At 37.8% G+C, this 18,288-nt stretch overlaps 1 protein-coding gene across 1 annotated transcript in view; it reads right to left on the bottom strand.

Moving 5' to 3' along the window:
* Positions 1-17,783, bottom strand: part of FYTTD1 (forty-two-three domain containing 1) — a 28,864-nt gene extending 11,081 nt beyond the window's left edge. Inside the window, exons 1-4 of the mRNA XM_045540068.1 lie at positions 17,455-17,783; positions 12,676-12,804; positions 4,195-4,343; positions 146-258 (exon numbers count right to left, since the gene is read on the bottom strand). Coding sequence (XP_045396024.1) covers positions 146-258; positions 4,195-4,343; positions 12,676-12,804; positions 17,455-17,557 — 494 coding nt within the window. The 5' untranslated portion in view covers positions 17,558-17,783. The remainder of the gene's footprint in view (positions 1-145; positions 259-4,194; positions 4,344-12,675; positions 12,805-17,454) is intronic.
* Between the last annotated feature and the right edge of the window lie 505 nt (positions 17,784-18,288).

The following is an 18,288-nucleotide window of genomic DNA, read 5'->3' as shown; positions in this document are numbered from 1 at the left end:
TGGATGTTCAAATAGATATCCCAAAAATCTGTCTTTAAAATGACCAGATAACTAGAAGAAACATCGCAAATCCATTCTATGGAACACCCAGTGCAAAAAGTGTTTACACACAATACACATTATTAACTTAAATTTGAGTACTTACTTTCTGTTTAACTGGTTAGGTCTCTTGAGAACTGCAGCTGGCTTCCTCTGCACTTCATTTTGTCTCAGAAGGTTTGCCTTCCTTTTTAACACTGGAAAATATCGTTCTATATTCTTTCAGAAGGCAAGAAACTATGTTAATCAGATTGCTTTTTGCTATATACCCTACTAAAATAAACATTTCTGATGCAGACTGAACAGGGATCAACAACTGCTTGGAGGTGTAGAGAAGGAAGATGGAGAAATTAAACTACTTAAAAAATTCCAGTCTAAGTGACTGAAAAGATGAAAACCACATTATACTTAAAATACCTGAGGTGCTCTGGGGCATCGGGAAAGGAAAAAAGAAAAATTGGGAGGTTGTGACAACAAAGAAGTGGGAGTAGAAATGGTTAAAAGAAAAAAAGAAGAATTAAATATGATAAACACAAGCACATGAAACGTACACTTTTTCTTCCTCCACACATATAATTAAATCCATCATCAAAGCCAGGTTTCCATATATTCTATGCAGACTTCTCTAAAGTCCTTTACAATATGGACCATATCTTATACTTATCGATTCCCCTATTATTTTAAGCATATGAGAAGTGCTTCATAAATATCCATTGACTAACTAGTATAAAAACATAAAGTCTTCATTTTTGTGAACATTTAGAAAAAAAGTAAACGTAAAAACAGGGATAAAGAATACCAAGAGCATGGGTGAAAAGCTATGAAATCAGACTAATGGCCCATTCCAAACTTTGTACTTTGTCTTTAATAATAGCACCAAGAACTATTTTATAGGTAAATGAGATAGTTCCTTCCATGATGTTGTTGTCACATGTCATTTTCCTTCAAAGTAACTGCCACATTATAATCATATAGTTGTCTGTGTGATAATTTAATGTTTATCTTCTTCACTAGACTTGCATTCTCCATGAAAACAGGAGATTTTCTATCGAGTTCATTGCAGAATCCTTTTTACCTTGCCTACAGCGGGTACACAGTCAACATTTGTTTAATGATGAATACATGTAATAGAACTTATAATAATCCCTTAATATATGGTGAATGCATGTTCCATAGGTCTAAAGTTTGTATATGTGTGAATGTGTATTTTTTAAAAAGTATACCTAGAAATTAGGTTTGTACTATAATTTAAATATAAAAATTATTCCTTGAGGGAAAGAAATAAAGGCATTTATTTTAGTTTTTATGTAAATAATACCTTTATTAAGGTATTATTTACACATAATAAAATTTTCAATGTACAATTTAATGAATTTGGATAATTACATACAATCGTGTAACCACATCATAATCAAGATATAAAATGGTGCCCTTTTTCTAAAACATTTCCTTGTACCCCCCTGCAGTTAATTCCTTCTACTCGCCTGACTCCCATCCAGGCAATGACTGATCTGTCCCTGCAGTTTTGCCTTTTCTACAATTTCAAATAAATGGAATCATACAGTACATAGTCTTTTGTGTTTGACTTCTACTGTTTAGCATGATTTGAGATGTACATATGCTGTCATGTGTATTAATATTGTATTTCTTTTTATTGCTGAATGGTATTTCATAGTATGGGTATAAGGTGTTTAACTGTCAAAATCAGACAAATGATTAAAAAACTACCTACCCATGAATATAAAATAACTGCTATACCTATGTAGCAATCACAGATTTTTTTAAGTTCACAGAAGTACTAAATGGCTTAATACTATTGGAATCAAGTTAAAGGCTACGGAACATAATACATCCCTAGTTTGGGGAAATTCTGCATAGAAAACGGAAAAGCTACAGAATTAGCATTGACAAAGGTATATAATCCAGGAGAAGTATCCCTTAGAAACTTAAACACAACTTTTACTTGACAGGTATTTTTAAAGTGACTCTCTTCAATCAAAAAGAATATTTATTCTTAGAAACAATCACTGCTCAGTCAGCACAACCCATTTGCTCCCCCAGTAAATACTAGTAGTGTAAAATAATTTGCTATCTTTTTCCATGTAATTAATCATTCACTTCATAGATAAGAAAATTTGTATATTTTTATTGAAATAAAAACCTCACTAATTCATATGAATTATGGGAAGGAAGAGATAAAGTAACAAAGTCTATGCTCAGAACTTTTTGTTTAAGTGAAATTTTTCTAAGCACATACAGCAATTCAAAGCCAATCAAGTTATTTAGGTAACTTGCTTTAATGAATAGAAAAGAATGATATGAGTTACTTACATTTAAATAGAAATTTTCTGAATTGCTGGAAAATAATCAGCTTCACAAGTACTACATTCTATCCTACTCAGACTATTAATCCATATTCAAGTTGAAGAAAAAGTTTTTAAGAAACAGCAAATTTCAAACCATACTTTTGCCAAAACCATCAAACTTACAGAGTTTGAATAAATGAGACCTTACTATTCAGTACATTCTTAGCACTCTATAATTTAACATTTTTAATTTTAACTATTTTCAAGAAACTCAAAAGACTAACAGGTGTGATAATTTATAATTTTTACAAGCACAAGTCATTAGTTAGTAGTTAAACCCAATCTCATTTCCAGCATCCACGTTTCACTGATATTTTCTAATCCTTGGATAAATAGTAACTTCTTTTCCTTTTTTTTTTTGAGACAGAGTCTCACTCTGTCACCTGGGCTCGAGTGCAGTGGCATCAGCCTAGCTCACAGCAACCTCCAACTGCTGGGCTCAAGCAATCCTCCTGCCTTAGCCTCCCGAGTAGCTAGAACTACAGGTGTGCACAGCCACGCCCAGCTAATTTTTTCTATTTTTAGTAGAGACAGGTCTCGCTCTTGCTCAGGCTGGTCTTAATCTCCTGAGCTCAATGGATCTTCCCACCTCGGCTTTCCAGAGGGCTAGTATTACAGGTGTGAGCCACTGTGCCTGGCCTAAATAGTAACTTCTGCGATAGAATTTTAGAGGAAAAAGAAAATATTAGTGTTGGCAGAATTGAACAGTTAAAGACTCTAAGGCAGTTGTTGTTCCAACCAGAATATCCAAGTTTAAGATAACAAAGGAATGAACATCCTAAATTTTTTACCAATATGATTTACTCTCATAAGTAAAAGAAACAAAAGGGATTAAAAATAGATGAGTAGAATATTAAATTCCTTGATGGCTCAGACCTACTATACATAAAGCAATAGAAGAAAAACCATTTGTGAAATGCTTTAGCCAATTCAAAAACTACATATTGAGATGTAAATAAAACTTCAGTTAAGGGTTGAAAAGTAGTTAACTTATGGTGGTAAATAACTATAATTAAAAATATCAAATAAGGGATAGGTAGGTACCCAAGAGAAATGAAAATCTATGTCCACACAGAATTGTAGGTGAATGTCCATAGCAACATTATTCATAATACCCCCCATAAGGGAAATAAGGAAAATGTACACCAATTGGTGAATGGATAAACAAAATGTGGTGTATCTACATAACATTACTCAGCAATAAAAAGGAATAAAGAACTAACACATGCTACAACATGAATGAACCTCAAAAATATGGCTAAATGGCAGACCACATATTATTATTGTATGATTCCAGTTATATAAAATGTGTAAAAAAAGGGAAATCTACAGAAAATCTACAAAAAGTAGATGAGTGGTTGCCTGGGTCAGATGATGGGGCATGACTGCAAATGGGCATGAGATTTCTTTTTAGAATGATAGAAATGTTTTAGAAGTAGATTGTTGTGGAGATTGTACAAGTCTGTAATTTTCACTGAATTGTGTACTTAAAGCAAGAGAATTTTATGGTATGAAAATTATACCTCAATAAAGCTGTTAAAAAGTATACATAGACACACATACACACACACACACGGGAAAGCCAGGAACCCATAAAAAAAAATTTTATATTTTGGTATTCTTCATCAAAGACAATGATTTTTATTTAGATTTTAAATTTTTTATATAAGCCCCAAAGTACATAAAAATAAAATAAAATAATATGCTCTCTCAAGTTCATTCACAGAAATGTTAGTACAAATAAAGGAAAAGAATATCTGATCCAGGATTAAGCCATCATACTACCTACCTTGTCACTTAGAGGTGGACGATTCATAGGACTAATTCCTTTTCGAATTCCAGTTGCTTTCCTAGCTGCAAGGCCTGTGATAACTCCATAAGGACGTCTCTTTCCAGGCATTACTCTTCCTCTATGGCTCAGACTAGTCTTACCAAAACCTGTAGGAGGGAGGAAAAAAAAAGGAAAAAATATCAGTTTAAGAGCAAAGGACTAGAGGATTCCCATACGTTCCCCCTAGCCATCCCCTCTTTACCATTACTTTCTCAACAAACAGGACAGTCTAGAGACTTTACCTGTGAATATGGTAGCCACTAATATATGTGGCACATTAACTGTGACTAGAATATTAAGTATGACAAAGAACATTTTATTAATATTGTAAAATATTTTATTAATGATTTAATATTAATCCATATTGAAAAATATTTTGGATATGTAGGGCTAAATGAATTATGAATATGTAGCTTGCGTTTTATTTCTGTAGGACATTGCTGATTTAAAGTGGAATCACTTTCTCATCTCCCATTTACTTACTACTGTACACTGCAATCTGGCTTCTTCATTTTCAGCCCTACTCTATTTATTTATTTATTTATATTTATTTATTTATCGATTGATTGATTGGAGACAGAGTCTTGCTCTTTTGCCCTGGCTACAGTGCCGTGCTGTCAGCCTAGCTCACAGCAACCTCAAACTCCTGGGCTTAAGCAATCCTTCTGCCTCAGCCTCCCGAGTCGCTGGGACTACAGGCATACGCCACCATGCCTGGCTAATTTTTTCTATATATTTTTAGTTGTCCGGTTAATTTCTTTCTATTTTTTAGTAGAGATGGGGTTGCGCTCTTGCTCAGGCTGGTCTCGAACTCCTTACCTCCAGCGATCCTCCTGCCTCGGCCTCCCAGAGTGCTAGGATTACAGGCGTGAGCCACCATGCCCCGGCCTGGCCCTACTCTATTTAAATTGCTTTTGTTAGAGTCCCCAGTGAGTTCCAATGGACATATCTTAATCTGTGGCATGTGACATTGCTGATGTTGCTTTTCCATTTTGTATCTTACCTATTTAAATACTTTTTCTAATTATTAAAAAAAAAAACGTTCACTGCAGAAATTCTAGAAATATTCTAGAAATTCTAGAAAGTACAAAGAAAATGAAAATCATCCAACGGCCCACCACCTAGTAATAACCACAAATATTCTTTCTAGTCTTTCCTTTACATACTACATATATATGTGTGTGTGTGTATATATTTTAAAAGTTAACATTTTTAGTTTCAACTATTTTTAAGCAACTCAAAAGACTATCACATGTGGTAATTCACAATTTTGCAGTAGTAAGTGTCTAGAAGGTATAGAGTCAATCTTCTGGCAAGTATATTTCACATTCTACATATACGACTTTGTAGCCTACATTAATACTATATACTGTGACTATTACTGCATGTTTTTAATATCCTTTTATTGCATTTCTTTTTAATGTGCCACACTTGATCCAACCAACTTTGCACTAATCATTTCAGTTACCTCTAACGTTACACTATGATAAATAACATTACAATAGAACCACAGATACATTTTTTAATTTTTTTTTTTTTTTGAGACAGAATCTCGCTTTGTTGTCTGGGCTAGAGTGAGTGTTGTGGCGTCAGCCTAGCTCACAGCAACCTCAAACTCCTGGGATTAAGCAATCCTTCTGCCTCAGCCTCCTGAGTAGCTGGGACTACAGGCATGCACCACCAGGCCCAGCTAATTTTTTCTATATATATTTTTAGTTGGCCAGCTAATTTCTTTCTATTTTTAGTAGAAATGGGGTCTCGCTCTTGCTCAGGCTGGTCTCAAACTCCTGACCTCAAACGATCCAACCGCCTCGGCCTCCCAGAGTGCTAGGATTACAGGCATGAGCCACCACGCCCGGCCCATAGATACATTTTTTATACCTGTCTATGATTATTTCCTTCAGATACAAATTTCTAGAAGGTGAAATGCTAGGTGCAAGAGTAAAGCAAACTCTTAAGGATTTTTATTTATACTGAAAAAATTCCCTCCGGAATGAATGCATTCATTTATAGTCCCAGGAACATAAGGGTGTCACTTTCTCTACATCATTGACAACTCTGAATATTATCATTCTTTCTAATCTTTATCACTTAGCATTTGAAAAAATAATCTTGCCTTACATGGTAATTTGATTACTAGTGAGAAACATTTTCCATTTATTTCTTATCCACCTGTATTCTTCCATTCATTAACTGTAGTATTGATAAACCAGTTTTCTATGGCTGAGCTCTAATTTCCTTCTCATAATTGGAATTAATTTTTCAAGAATCAGTATCTTTACAACACCATATCATTTAGGAACATGGCATATCTTTCCACTTATTCAAGTCTTCTTTTGCTAAGCTTTGCCTCCTATATGTCCTGCACGTTTCTTGTTAAATTTATTATTAGGTATTTTATACATTTTGCTGTCAATCACAAAAAGACCCTTTTTCTAATAATAATTTTCATATTGTCATTCCTGTTATTACAGAAAGCTATGAGGTTTTAATGAGTACTTTTTTTTTTGGTTCCTATTAATATTTTGAGTCCAGAGTTCAACAAGACAGTTAGAAAAACCTGTTATGTTATGATGGCTGAAGCACTTATCAAATTGTCTTTCAGCTCCCAATTCACCCTTGACTGCCCTGCTTCTGGTACTGGAACATTTCTCTTTTGCCAGCTGGCACGATGTTAAGCTTTGTCAGTAGAGGGCACTGCAGAGATTTTGGAGGAAGAAGGCTTTTCTTTCAGGTTTCCATAGGCTTTCTCAAGGTTTGTTCCTGTTACATAGGACAACTCCTCCCCATCCCCCCATCCTATCCCCCAGGGCCAGGATGAGACTATGGTGAGGCTAGAGAGACAGCAAGGGCACAAAATTTGTGAGTGATGCCTGAAATTTTGTGTCCTGGGTATCAGTCTAGTCCTAGTTCTAGTTTTAGGCATCATGCTAGCCCTGGCCTTTGTTCCCCAGTGAATTTAAGCTGCACCACCTGCACATGCAGCTTCCCAGTGAGTTTCATCAGCATTGCAACTCAGTGAACTTCTCTGCCATCGAGCATGCCATGACCTTGCCCTCTCTATCAAAGTTGGGAACTTGGTGGTGGGTAGGGGTGGTTTTCTTCCAGATTTGTTCCTTTCTCAGGTGCTCTTTCTAAGTTCCAAAGGTACCGATTGCTATTACTTTTAAAATCAGGGGAAAGAAGCAATAAAGATGTAAATTTTTAAAAATTTTAAATCAAGTTATTGCTTTATGTGTGATTTCCTTCTAGAATTACAACAAAATGAAGATTAAACCATGTTAGAGGGAAACTGTACGTTAAAATTAACTTAAATCTATAATGACTTGCTATTTTTATTCGTATTAAATAATGAAACAGCTACTCTTTACTGTGGATATTTTACAGGAGGCATTGTGCTGAGTGTTTTAATTTGCATGAGAACCTGACCAGCTTGATGCTAACATCACAACTTTTGCAGGTGAGCAAGTAAGGCAAAGAATGATGACTACCTAGAGGTCACAGTCACGATATGGCAGAGCCATGACCTAGTGCAGGTGTGTGTGGCGCCAAAAACTGAACATTTAGCCGGGCACCATGGCTCACTTCTGTTTTCTTAACATTCTGGGAGGCCAGGCAGGAAGATCACTTGAGACCAGGAGTTCAAGAGCCGCCTGAGTAAGAGCCAGACCTCGTTTCTATAAAAAATAGCAAAATTGGCCAGGTGCGGTGGCGCATGCCTGTAGTCCCAGCCACTTGGAAGGCTGAGGCAAGAGAATTGCTTGAGCCTAGGAGTTTGAGGTTGCAGTGAGCTATGATGACGCCACTGCATTCTAAGCCCAGTAGCCCAGGAGAGAGAGAGCAAGACTCTGTCTCAAAAAACAAAAACAAACAAAAAACAAACAACAAAAACTGAACACTTCTCCAAACTGTTATATAAAAAGCAAAGAGTAGAAAAGGCAGAATGTAATCTACAATACACATTTTCAAGGAGGAAAAAATAACTATTATAGAAAAAGTGTGTGCACTCTGCGCTGGGTATTACAAAATGGGCAAGATTGGAGTAGAGATGAAGGATTCTAGGTTGGAGTGATAAGTACAAAGTCATGGATGATCACAGCACATTGAGAGACAGTCTAGGGAAAAAGACAAGAAGTGAAGAGGCCGGGCGCGGTGGCTCATGCCTGTAATCCTAGCACTCTTGGAGGCTGAGGCAGGAGGATTGCTTGAGCCCAGGAGTTTGAGGTTGCTGTGAGCTAGGCTGACGCCATGGCACTCTAGCCTGGGCAACAGAGTGAGACTCTGTCTCAAAAAAAAAAAAAAAAAATTACAAAAAATAAAAATGAAATTATTCCAAAAGAATGAATAAATTAGCAGGGCAAAGAGAAAGATAAAAGGGAGGAGGAATCCATTATTTATCATACCAAAGATTCATGATTAGATGAGAAAGACTGACAAGAAAGTCTCATTAACAGGAATAAAATTGATTAAAACAAGAAAGCATGGGACAGAACTCATCCTTTCATACCTTCTATTTCGGACCATTTGTTTATAATACAAATACTCATCATCCTTTCTACTGTCTTTGATTTCTCTCTTATTCATAGCTTTTTCTCCTCTACCTTCTAGCAGGCCTAGATAATCCCTTCCTCCACCTTTCTACCTTTGAACAAACTTCATTAGCTGTATCTCAGTTTTAGCAGTGGTTCTATTTTTTACCCTTTCATTTGTCATATTCCATAAAGTAAGAAAGATCTATACGTACTGCTCCAATTCTCTCCCCTCTTATGTTCAGGAACTGTCATATATTCTAAAAAGTACTATAAAAGGGTACTAAAGATATCGTCCAGTGCAACAGTCTTTTCTTAGTCTTCATCCATTTAGCCTCTCTGGAGAGTTTTCTTCTCTTTCCAAAGTAACTTCATTCTCTTTGTACTTCAATTACCACTTCTATGAAGATTCTTTCATTTTTAGCTCCACTAGAGCAGCAGTTTAACACCAGCTGTGTATCAGAACCACCCAAGGAGCTTTAAAAAAAATCCCTATGCCCTACATCTATAGATTCTGGTTCAGCAGAAATGGAGTGCAACCAGAGCATTTGACTATTTTTACAAAACTCTATAGGTACAACTAAGGTTGAGAACAACTAAAACTAGAGACAGAAATTTTCACCTTTCTTTTGAATCCCTAGACTAATCCCTTCATGAATTTCTTTCACAAATATACCATTTGTCTTAATAATATCAGGAGCCTTATCATTTAAATGAAGATTTGAGGAATTTTCTAGAAATACAACATCATAGAATATATGCAATTGTATTACTGGCTCATTTCCAAAGCAACCTGTAAATATGCCCATCTCTCCTACCTCTAAAAGGAGCAGCACTATAAAATTTTTTGGTCTCAGGACCTCTTTATGCTCTAAAAATTATTGAGGACTCCAAAGAGTTTTTGTTTCTGTGGGTTATGTTTATTGATTTTTACTGCACAAAAAATGAAAACTAAGACATCTAAAACTATTTCATTTAACAAACAACAATAATAGACCTACTACATATAGGGTAAACAAAATATTTTTAATGAAAACTATTATTTTCCAGAACAAACAAAAATATTTAGTAAAAGAATGGTATTGTTTTTGCATTTTTACAAATCTCTTTAGTGTCTGCCTTAACAGAAGATAGCTAGATTCTCACATCTGCTTGTTGTGGACTGAATGTTTGTCTCTCCAAAATTCTTATGTTGGGCCAGGCACAGTGGCTCATGCCTATAATCCTAGCACTCTGGGAGGCCGAGGCGGGAGGATTGTTTGAGGTCAGGAGTTCAAGACCAGCCTGAGCAAGAGCAAGACCCCATCTCTACTAAAAATACAAAGAAATTAGCTGGACAACTAAAAATATATATAGAAAAAAGAATTAGCGGGGCATGGTGGCACATGCCTGTAGTCCCAGCTACTCAGGAGGCTGAGGCAGAAGAATTGCTTGAGCCTGGGACTTTGAGGTTGCTGTGAGCTAGGCTGACGCCATGGCACTCTAGCCTAGGCAACAGAGTGAGATTCTGTCTCAAAAAAAAAAAAAAAGAAAAAAAAATTCTTATGTTGAAATACTAACCCTTAATATGATGGTTATTAGCAGACAGGGCCTTTGGGAGATAATTAAAGTCATGAGGGTGAAGCCACCATGAATGGGATTAGTGCTCTTATAAAAGCTCTCTAGCCTTCTTTTTGTTGTGTGAAGATACCACAAGTCCATAGTCAGCAATCCAGAAGAGGGTCCTTACCAGAACCCAACCTTGCTGGCACCCTGATCTCAAATTTCCAGTCCCTAGAACTGTGCAAAATTAATTTCTGTTGTTTATAAGCCACTTAGTCTATGGTACTTTGTTATAGCAGCCTAACCTGACTAAGACACTGCTTCTGCATTCAATTCGTTTTAATTATCAGATGTCATGTAGACTCTGGAAAGGTCTACTGTATGGTCATGAGAATGACAGTGAAACACAATTAATGTCTTAGTATTATAAAAACTGTTTTGATCTTGTGGATCCCAAATCTTGGAGATTCCCCAGGGGCCCCCAGACAACATTTTGAGAACCACTGCTATACAGCACTCTACCACTGAAGGACATCTAGGTTGTTCCTACAAGTATTCATTGAATGCCTAATTACATCAGGCACACAGACTTCATTCACTTATTTGTTCAACCATCAAAATCATATTGAGTATCTGCCAAAGGCTCTCTGTCCTTATTCTCTTACCTCAAGCTAACATCTTCATTGACATTACAATGCAGAAATCTGGAACTTTTCCTAGCCAATCAGAGTTTAAGACAATCCCCTATCTCTGCACATTCAGTAACAGCAGCAGCTGTTCTATTTTCACGCCTGTCACATGTAAGTAATGAATGTACAAGTCCAAGCTCAATCTTATGAGAATCCTAAGCCGCCTCTAGATATCATTTATCTCAAGGCTCAGATCATAATTCCCATAAAAGGGAAATATTTTCCGACCCTTTATGGGCCAGATCATATTTCACCTTATCATTAAATCACCTAATCTTCTTAGCACAAAATCCCTATCTAAAATTCTACGTTACTATCTAAATTTCTCTTATGGCATTTCTCACACTTTATCTTTTCTATCTTATCTCTGCTACTAGAAATTAATTCCTTGAACTAAAAGACCCATCTTTACATACCCCTGGAACCTGGGTCAGTTCTTATCAGCATTTATCAAATATTTAACATATCAATGAATATATTTCTGGCTTCTGTGAGCTCTGAATAGTTACTTTAACATATGGTACATTGAATCACATTTATAAGAAATCTTGAAATACCACTGGAATTAAATATTCATTTGCTACAGCTAAATACCTGTCACAAAATTTACTCCCTTAGGTTCAGCTAGTCAAGAAACTATCAGGGAAGAATAAATTTTTTGTAGAGCCCAATCTCATTTATACATATTTTGAAGACATGTTGGCATATTAGCTGTTAAATATAGAAGTAATTATGCTCAACCCACTGGAGATTATTTTTATGTTTTTCAACATATAGAATAAAAATCAATTTAGAACATAGTTTGTCTCTTTTTATATAGGTGAAAAGATTTAGAGTTTTTTAATTTGAACAAGGGTTTTTTCCTAAAATGATGACATTGCTACTAAGAAAGTTAACAAGCTATGTATAATTAATAGTGTTCAGTTACTGCCTCCAATCCATTTTAGAACAAGATGGTTATAAATAAATAAGTTTCCAGATTAGCAAAAATAACCATATATGTAGAGTTTCAGACTACATCTAAAGAATTCAATTCTGAGTGTCACCTTTGGAGGATTTAACAAATCCTAAAGGTCTTGGATGATAAGATAAAGAGTCTGGAGGTCATTTTCTATGCAGAATATAATAGTAAACTCTATATATTTAAAGCGTTCTCATGTAGAAAACAGAGTTTGCTTCCTACAACTTTGAAGAAGTAATAGATAAGCATGCTTTAATTCAAATTAAGAGAGTTTTCTATTTACTAATAGAGCTGTCTCCAATGATGGAACAAGTTGTCTTGTGAAGTGATATACTCCATCACTGAATATATTTAAGCTGGAGTTAGATAGCCATCCATCAGACAGACTGTTAAAGGAACATCTCACTGGGATGGAGACTGGAGCTTATGATATGTAAGATCCTTTGCAATTCTACACCAGAAATATAATTTAGGCTATTTATAAACTGAGGTTATTTCAAAATGACTTAATGTTTTCAAGAAACAGTGTTACTGCCTATTTAAGGCAACTTAAATTTTTACCAGATCTTAAGATCTAAACAAAAATTTGAGAGTAGAGGAAGCACAAATAACAAAGGAAACTGATGTAGTTCCTTCATATGTTAGGTATATGCTGTAAACACTATACTATGAACCCACAAATAACAGCTTTTTACTAAAGCTTACTTTCATAACTTACCAGAATTCTGTTGGATTCCCCATCGTACTCTCATCCTGAATTGCCGGGTACCACTCTGCTGGAGTCTTCTATTTAGTCTTGGAAAATTCTGCTTCTTTCCTTCCTTTCGGTTCAATTTGATGATATCATCTATGATAGAGGAAATGCCATAATTATTTTCATTTTAACTTAATGTTAATTGCTCAGTCTCATTTTCTAGTTGATAGAGTTCCTCCATTCCTAAGTTCTTTGCTACTTTGAAAGCACTTCCATAAGAAGATAATAATGATAAGAAGATAAAGCTCAAATTAGCTATTTTACAATAGCCCAAAGCAAGGCCAGGCATGGTGGCTCATGACTGTAAGGCTTTGGGAGGCCAAGGCAGGAGGAATGCTTGAGGCCAGGAATTTGAGATCAGCCTGGGCAACATAGTGAGACCTCTGTCTCTACAAAAAAGTAAAAACTTAGCTGAGTGCAGTGGCACGTCCCTGTAGCCCTAGCTACTCAGGAGGCTGGGGTGGGAGGATCCCTTGAGCCCAGGAGTTTGGGGTTATAGTGAGCTGTGACTGTGATACTGTGCTCCTGCTTGGGCAACAGAGCAAGACTCGTTCTGAATACAAAACAAAGGAAAATAGCCCAAAGCAGATCTACCAATTAATAAAGAGATCTATTATCCATAGTATTTCTTCTCCTGATAAATGTACAAGCTAAAACTTGTTCACAAAAATTATTCATGCTTACTTTCCATAATCACAGAAGTCTCCATTTTTTTAAAGATAACTACCTTTCAGTATAACTACAGGTAGTCAAAAATAAGTAAATCATTCAATCAAAAGACCAAATTTCTAAATTCACCTCAATTCAGCAAATATTTATTGACCATAGACTATTTGCAATGAATACATATCAGACTGTGCTGTAACCAAAACAAACAGAAGTAAAATATGGTCCCTTTTCTCAATAAGTTTACAATTATTCATGGAAATAGACATGAAAATAGCAAATACAAAATTAAACAAGTACCATAATAAAGGTATAAGATAAAAGAATATACTATTGATTTCCCTCTTCTAGCAAAGTAACTCATATTTACCTTATTTTTCTTTCTATACTGATCTCTCTAAGCCTCAGTATATTCAAAAATACTTTCAAACTGCCCCAAGTAATTCAAACATCATATTGCTGTAATATCACAACAGAACAATGTGAAGATCAAGAAACTAAATGTAACTCCAGATTCCTACTTACTAATATATCTGTTAAAGGAGGTTACCAGATGCCAAAAATACTCATCTAAGAGATACCCAAACACTTTCTACACAGTCCTAACTTCAATATTAATTTTGATAATTGATAAAACAAACCAAAGAAACTGTACATAGTTGATAACTCTTTAATAAAACTTCAGAAAACTTATTAACCTCAATTATTTTTTCCAAACTGCTCTAAGCAAAATAATCTATGTCAATATAGTCTTTACAGAAGTCAGAGAAGGAAATATAGATAATAAGGATCCTTTCTAACATACACTGTTCTACCTCACCCATCAGTAATCTTTTAAGACTCTTAATCACATTCAAATATTCATATAAAATATTTCAAATCTCCCCAAAATATTTTGCCTTCCTGAAATCAATGTCCAGCTACAAGAGTTTATCAAAGTTAAAAGATAAAAAGTTTTTTAAAAAATGAAAAGTTCTCACGAATATCAACTATATGAACATGCTAAATTCTCAATGAGCAGGTAGGGAACAGTTAGGAAGACACTACTTATGAAACATTACTTTCCTTTAACAAGGCACCATTTACTCTTCATCAGAAGTCTGAAATTTCAGAGCCTTGAGAGTATGCCAAAAAAATCAATTTGGTCTGGGGACCATTCAAAAAAAAAAAAAGAGGCAGAATACAATTCTGACTAACAAGGTTAATTTTAGAATACAGCATATGGAGTCTAAATATAACTAAAAATTAAAGGTAGCAAAGCATATTAAATATAAAATTATGTTTTATATTTAAACATTTTACTATCTAAATCCTCAAACATGTTCAATGAGCTACTATGGCAGAAAGGATGCTTCCAATCTAAAAGAAGAAAATGGTTTTCTCCTACCCAATGAATAGACAAGTAGACACCATAAGGAAAAAACTCCCTTACAATGAGCTGCTTATAGTTTCTTTCATAGCACTAGGTGTATATACATAATAATAGCAGTAGTAGTAACCGAGTACTAATAGGCATTGCTCTGACATGTACCCACTTAATTCGTACAACAATCCTATGAAGTATCCATAATACCCATTTTCAAAATAAGAAACTGAACCATGAGGCCACCTACATAAACCTGGTAGATGTTCTATATGAAGTTCATATAAACCAGCTAGAGCCATGATTTAAAACAAAAAACCAAGAAATCAGATTCCAAAACCTCTGCAGACCTGCAGATGAAATATTCAGAAAGTATAACAACTGCCCAAAATAGATCATCTCTTCATCCCATTTCCGTAAAATTCTCACTAATAGAAAGGCACCTGCCAGACTGCCGTATGTTCTTGGGGGAGAGAAGAGAATAAGCTCTATTTTAGCTCTCCAAAGCACTTCATTTCTATCTCAAAGAGAATTACCCCTTGATTTTCTTCACTTAAACATCCTAATTACCAAATAGGATACATGCAAAAAAGCAAACAAAAAAACCCTAGGAACTTAAGAAATGTATTGGTATGAAAATATATGTTTGACATTTCCCTACATCTGTACCTGGGGGTTCCAGAGCTAGACTGAAATCCTGGCTCCACCACCTACTCCCTGCATGACTTTGAGCAAGTTATTTAATTTCTCTATGCCTCAGGTTTCCATAAAATGAGAGTAACAACAATGGCTTATGTAATATATATAGTGTGTGTATGAAAATAAAATACAGTGCCTACTGAGTACCAAGCAGTTTACCTATGCCTATTGATTCATTTAATGCTTACAGTAACCCTATGAGACAAACACTATTATCACCTTTCTACAGATGAGGCACTGGGAGGTAATTTGCCTATGGTCACTATGGCTAGTAAGTGGCAGAGGCAGGATCTGAACTGAGACAGTATGGCTCTGAATTTCTCATAGGGATATTATGAGGATAAACCAACTTAATATATATAAAATGACTAGGCCTAGCCAGCGTGGTGTCTCACGCCTGTAATCCCAGCAGTTTGGGAGGCCTAGACAATAGGATTGCTTGAGGCCAAGAGTTTCAGTCCAGCCTGGGCAACACAGTAAGACCTCATTTGTACAAAAAATTTAAAAAATTAGGCTGGTGGCGCACGTCTGTAGTCCCAGCTATTCGGGAGGCTGAAGCAGGAGGATCACTTGAGCCCAGGAGTCCCAGGATGAGGTGAGCTGAGTGCAACAATGCACTTCAGCCAAAGTGACAGAGTGAGACCCCATATCTTAAATAAAATAAAATGCTTCATCATCAAAGTCCAGGACCTGGCAAGTAGTAAGCACTCAATAAATATTCATTATTATACTATTTCTTGGCCTTAGCTCAAACGATTTCTCATTCCTTTCAAGCTCACTCCTGACAAGCAGTAAGGGGAGACTTGAAGCCAAACTTATTATTCTGATAATTTACTTAATTCACATATTGAGTTCTGACCTGTGGCAATCCTGGAAACCAAGAGTTCTTGGCTTTTGATCAAAAACTTTCCAGATAAACCACAACAAAAGACAAAACAAATGGAAAGCAATGACAACCAAAAGAAATGTTTTCATGACGGATATTACCCTAAATACCATCCTGGGAAAGGTTACACCTCTGAAGCCACCAGGCAGGTAGTTACTTTTCAAATATTCGAAACCTGCCAGCCACAGAAACAGCTGGCAGAGCTGACTACAGCCAATACCATCACTTGGATCGCGACAAAAATGGAATTACTTTTAGCCCAGCTAAGCCAAACACAGAGGCCAGTGCCTCAGTAGTGTGAGGTCTGAATTTTTAACCGAACCACCAACCTCCTGCTTTTTATATAATCAGCACCAAACCATGCCACCTTTCTTATATGTACGAAACCCTACGCTTTATCTGGCTTCTCAGCAATCCACATAAATCTTTTTTAGTTTTTGCTTTATTTATTTTTTTTTAATTAGCTAACTCTGAGGCCTGGATAGGGAGAACGTGCTTTTCCAGGCTGCGCTCCACAGAACATCTGACAGGACTGCTAGACGGTATCTTCCGACAGACGCCCCAGGGCCGGCCCGCGCCTGGGTGGCGCCCGTCGGAAATCGCCAGCGCCGCGCGCAGGCCTGGGCACAGTGATGCCCAACAAGCCCTTTTCTGGAACCACCGGTTTCAACCGATCGCAGAGCCAGCCGCGCTCTCAAAGACCTTTCTTCAGAAAGAAAGGCTTAGTCGGACCTTTACCCCCGCTCCCGGTAACACTCACAGCGAACACGCTCAAGGGAAACCTGCGGAGTTTTCCTCACAAAGAGCAGGGGTAACCGGCGAGCGGCAGCGCGCCTCTGGGGAGGAAGGGTGCGCACCCCTCGACCCGCCAAGCCTCCGGCCCGCAGCGCCCCCGCCCCACAGCCCCTCCTCAGACACAGCCTCGGCTGAGGGGCCGCCCGCTCCCACGAGATCGGCCCGGGCGCCCGGCCGCGAACCTGCGTTCCCCGCTCGCCTCAGGGCCGCCTGCTCGGTTCCGCCCACCCGCAAGAAAACTCGATCGGCAACTGCGGTCAACCGCCCCTTCCCCCACAAACCGCGCCACTTGGTTCCACCCACACCCTCCCCCCACTCCCACTCAGCCCCTCACCCAAAGACATATCAATTTTATCGAGGTTTTCGTTGCTGCGGACTTTCGGCAGCGGCGACGGAGTCGCCGTGGCTCCCACCAACCGGGTACCAAACCGGTTCATGGCTGGAGACGTCGCGCTAGAACAGTCAGCGGCGAAGGCCAGAGTCGCAGGCCTGCCACCTCCCACTCACGCACGCAGACCAGCTGCACCGAGGAGCGCGCACGCGCGCCGGCGGCGTCCTCGTCCTCCCACCCGCGGCCGCGGGCGGAGGGGGCGCTACAGAGACGAGCGGCCAACAAGAGCGGCCCCACGCCGTGACTCGCTCCTAGCGGCCCTTGTCGGACCGGACGAAGCATTGCAACCGCTGCTCTGAGCGCTAACGAGGACGGCTGTTTTAGCTGTTCGACTTTCGGCCCCAGTTGGGGAATGCGAGACCCTGAGCACCTCAGAATCATATGCCTTAAATGATATCATGATCCTCTGTGTCCCTGAAGTCCGTGCTGCTGCAGAAAGGCCCCCTATACTTCGGTACACAAGAACCGCGCACAACTCACTGCAATGCAGCCTCGGGAGGCAGGACAGACCCCTGCGAGCGTAGATTGCAGTGCTGCATCCCAGCTCCCTTCTCCCTGGCACGCTCCTCCACCTGCAGCTTGCAGAGTTGCCACGTCTGAACACAGAGCACCGCTGCAGTGACAATTCTTGCGTCACCTTAACAACAAAAGTAAATGCTAACGTTTCCCGTATCTGTACCACCTCTCAATCGGCACTCTCAAAACATTTGCCACGGTACTACCTACCTTAATAAGACCTCATCTTCCCTTGGGAGGGGTAAGTACCTCTATTTAGTT

The sequence above is a fragment of the Lemur catta genome, chromosome 1 (assembly GCF_020740605.2).
Source record: "Lemur catta isolate mLemCat1 chromosome 1, mLemCat1.pri, whole genome shotgun sequence".
Lineage (NCBI taxonomy): Eukaryota > Metazoa > Chordata > Mammalia > Primates > Lemuridae > Lemur > Lemur catta.
Note: the sequence above shows the minus strand (reverse complement) of the source record. Positions and strands in the feature narration are given on the sequence as shown.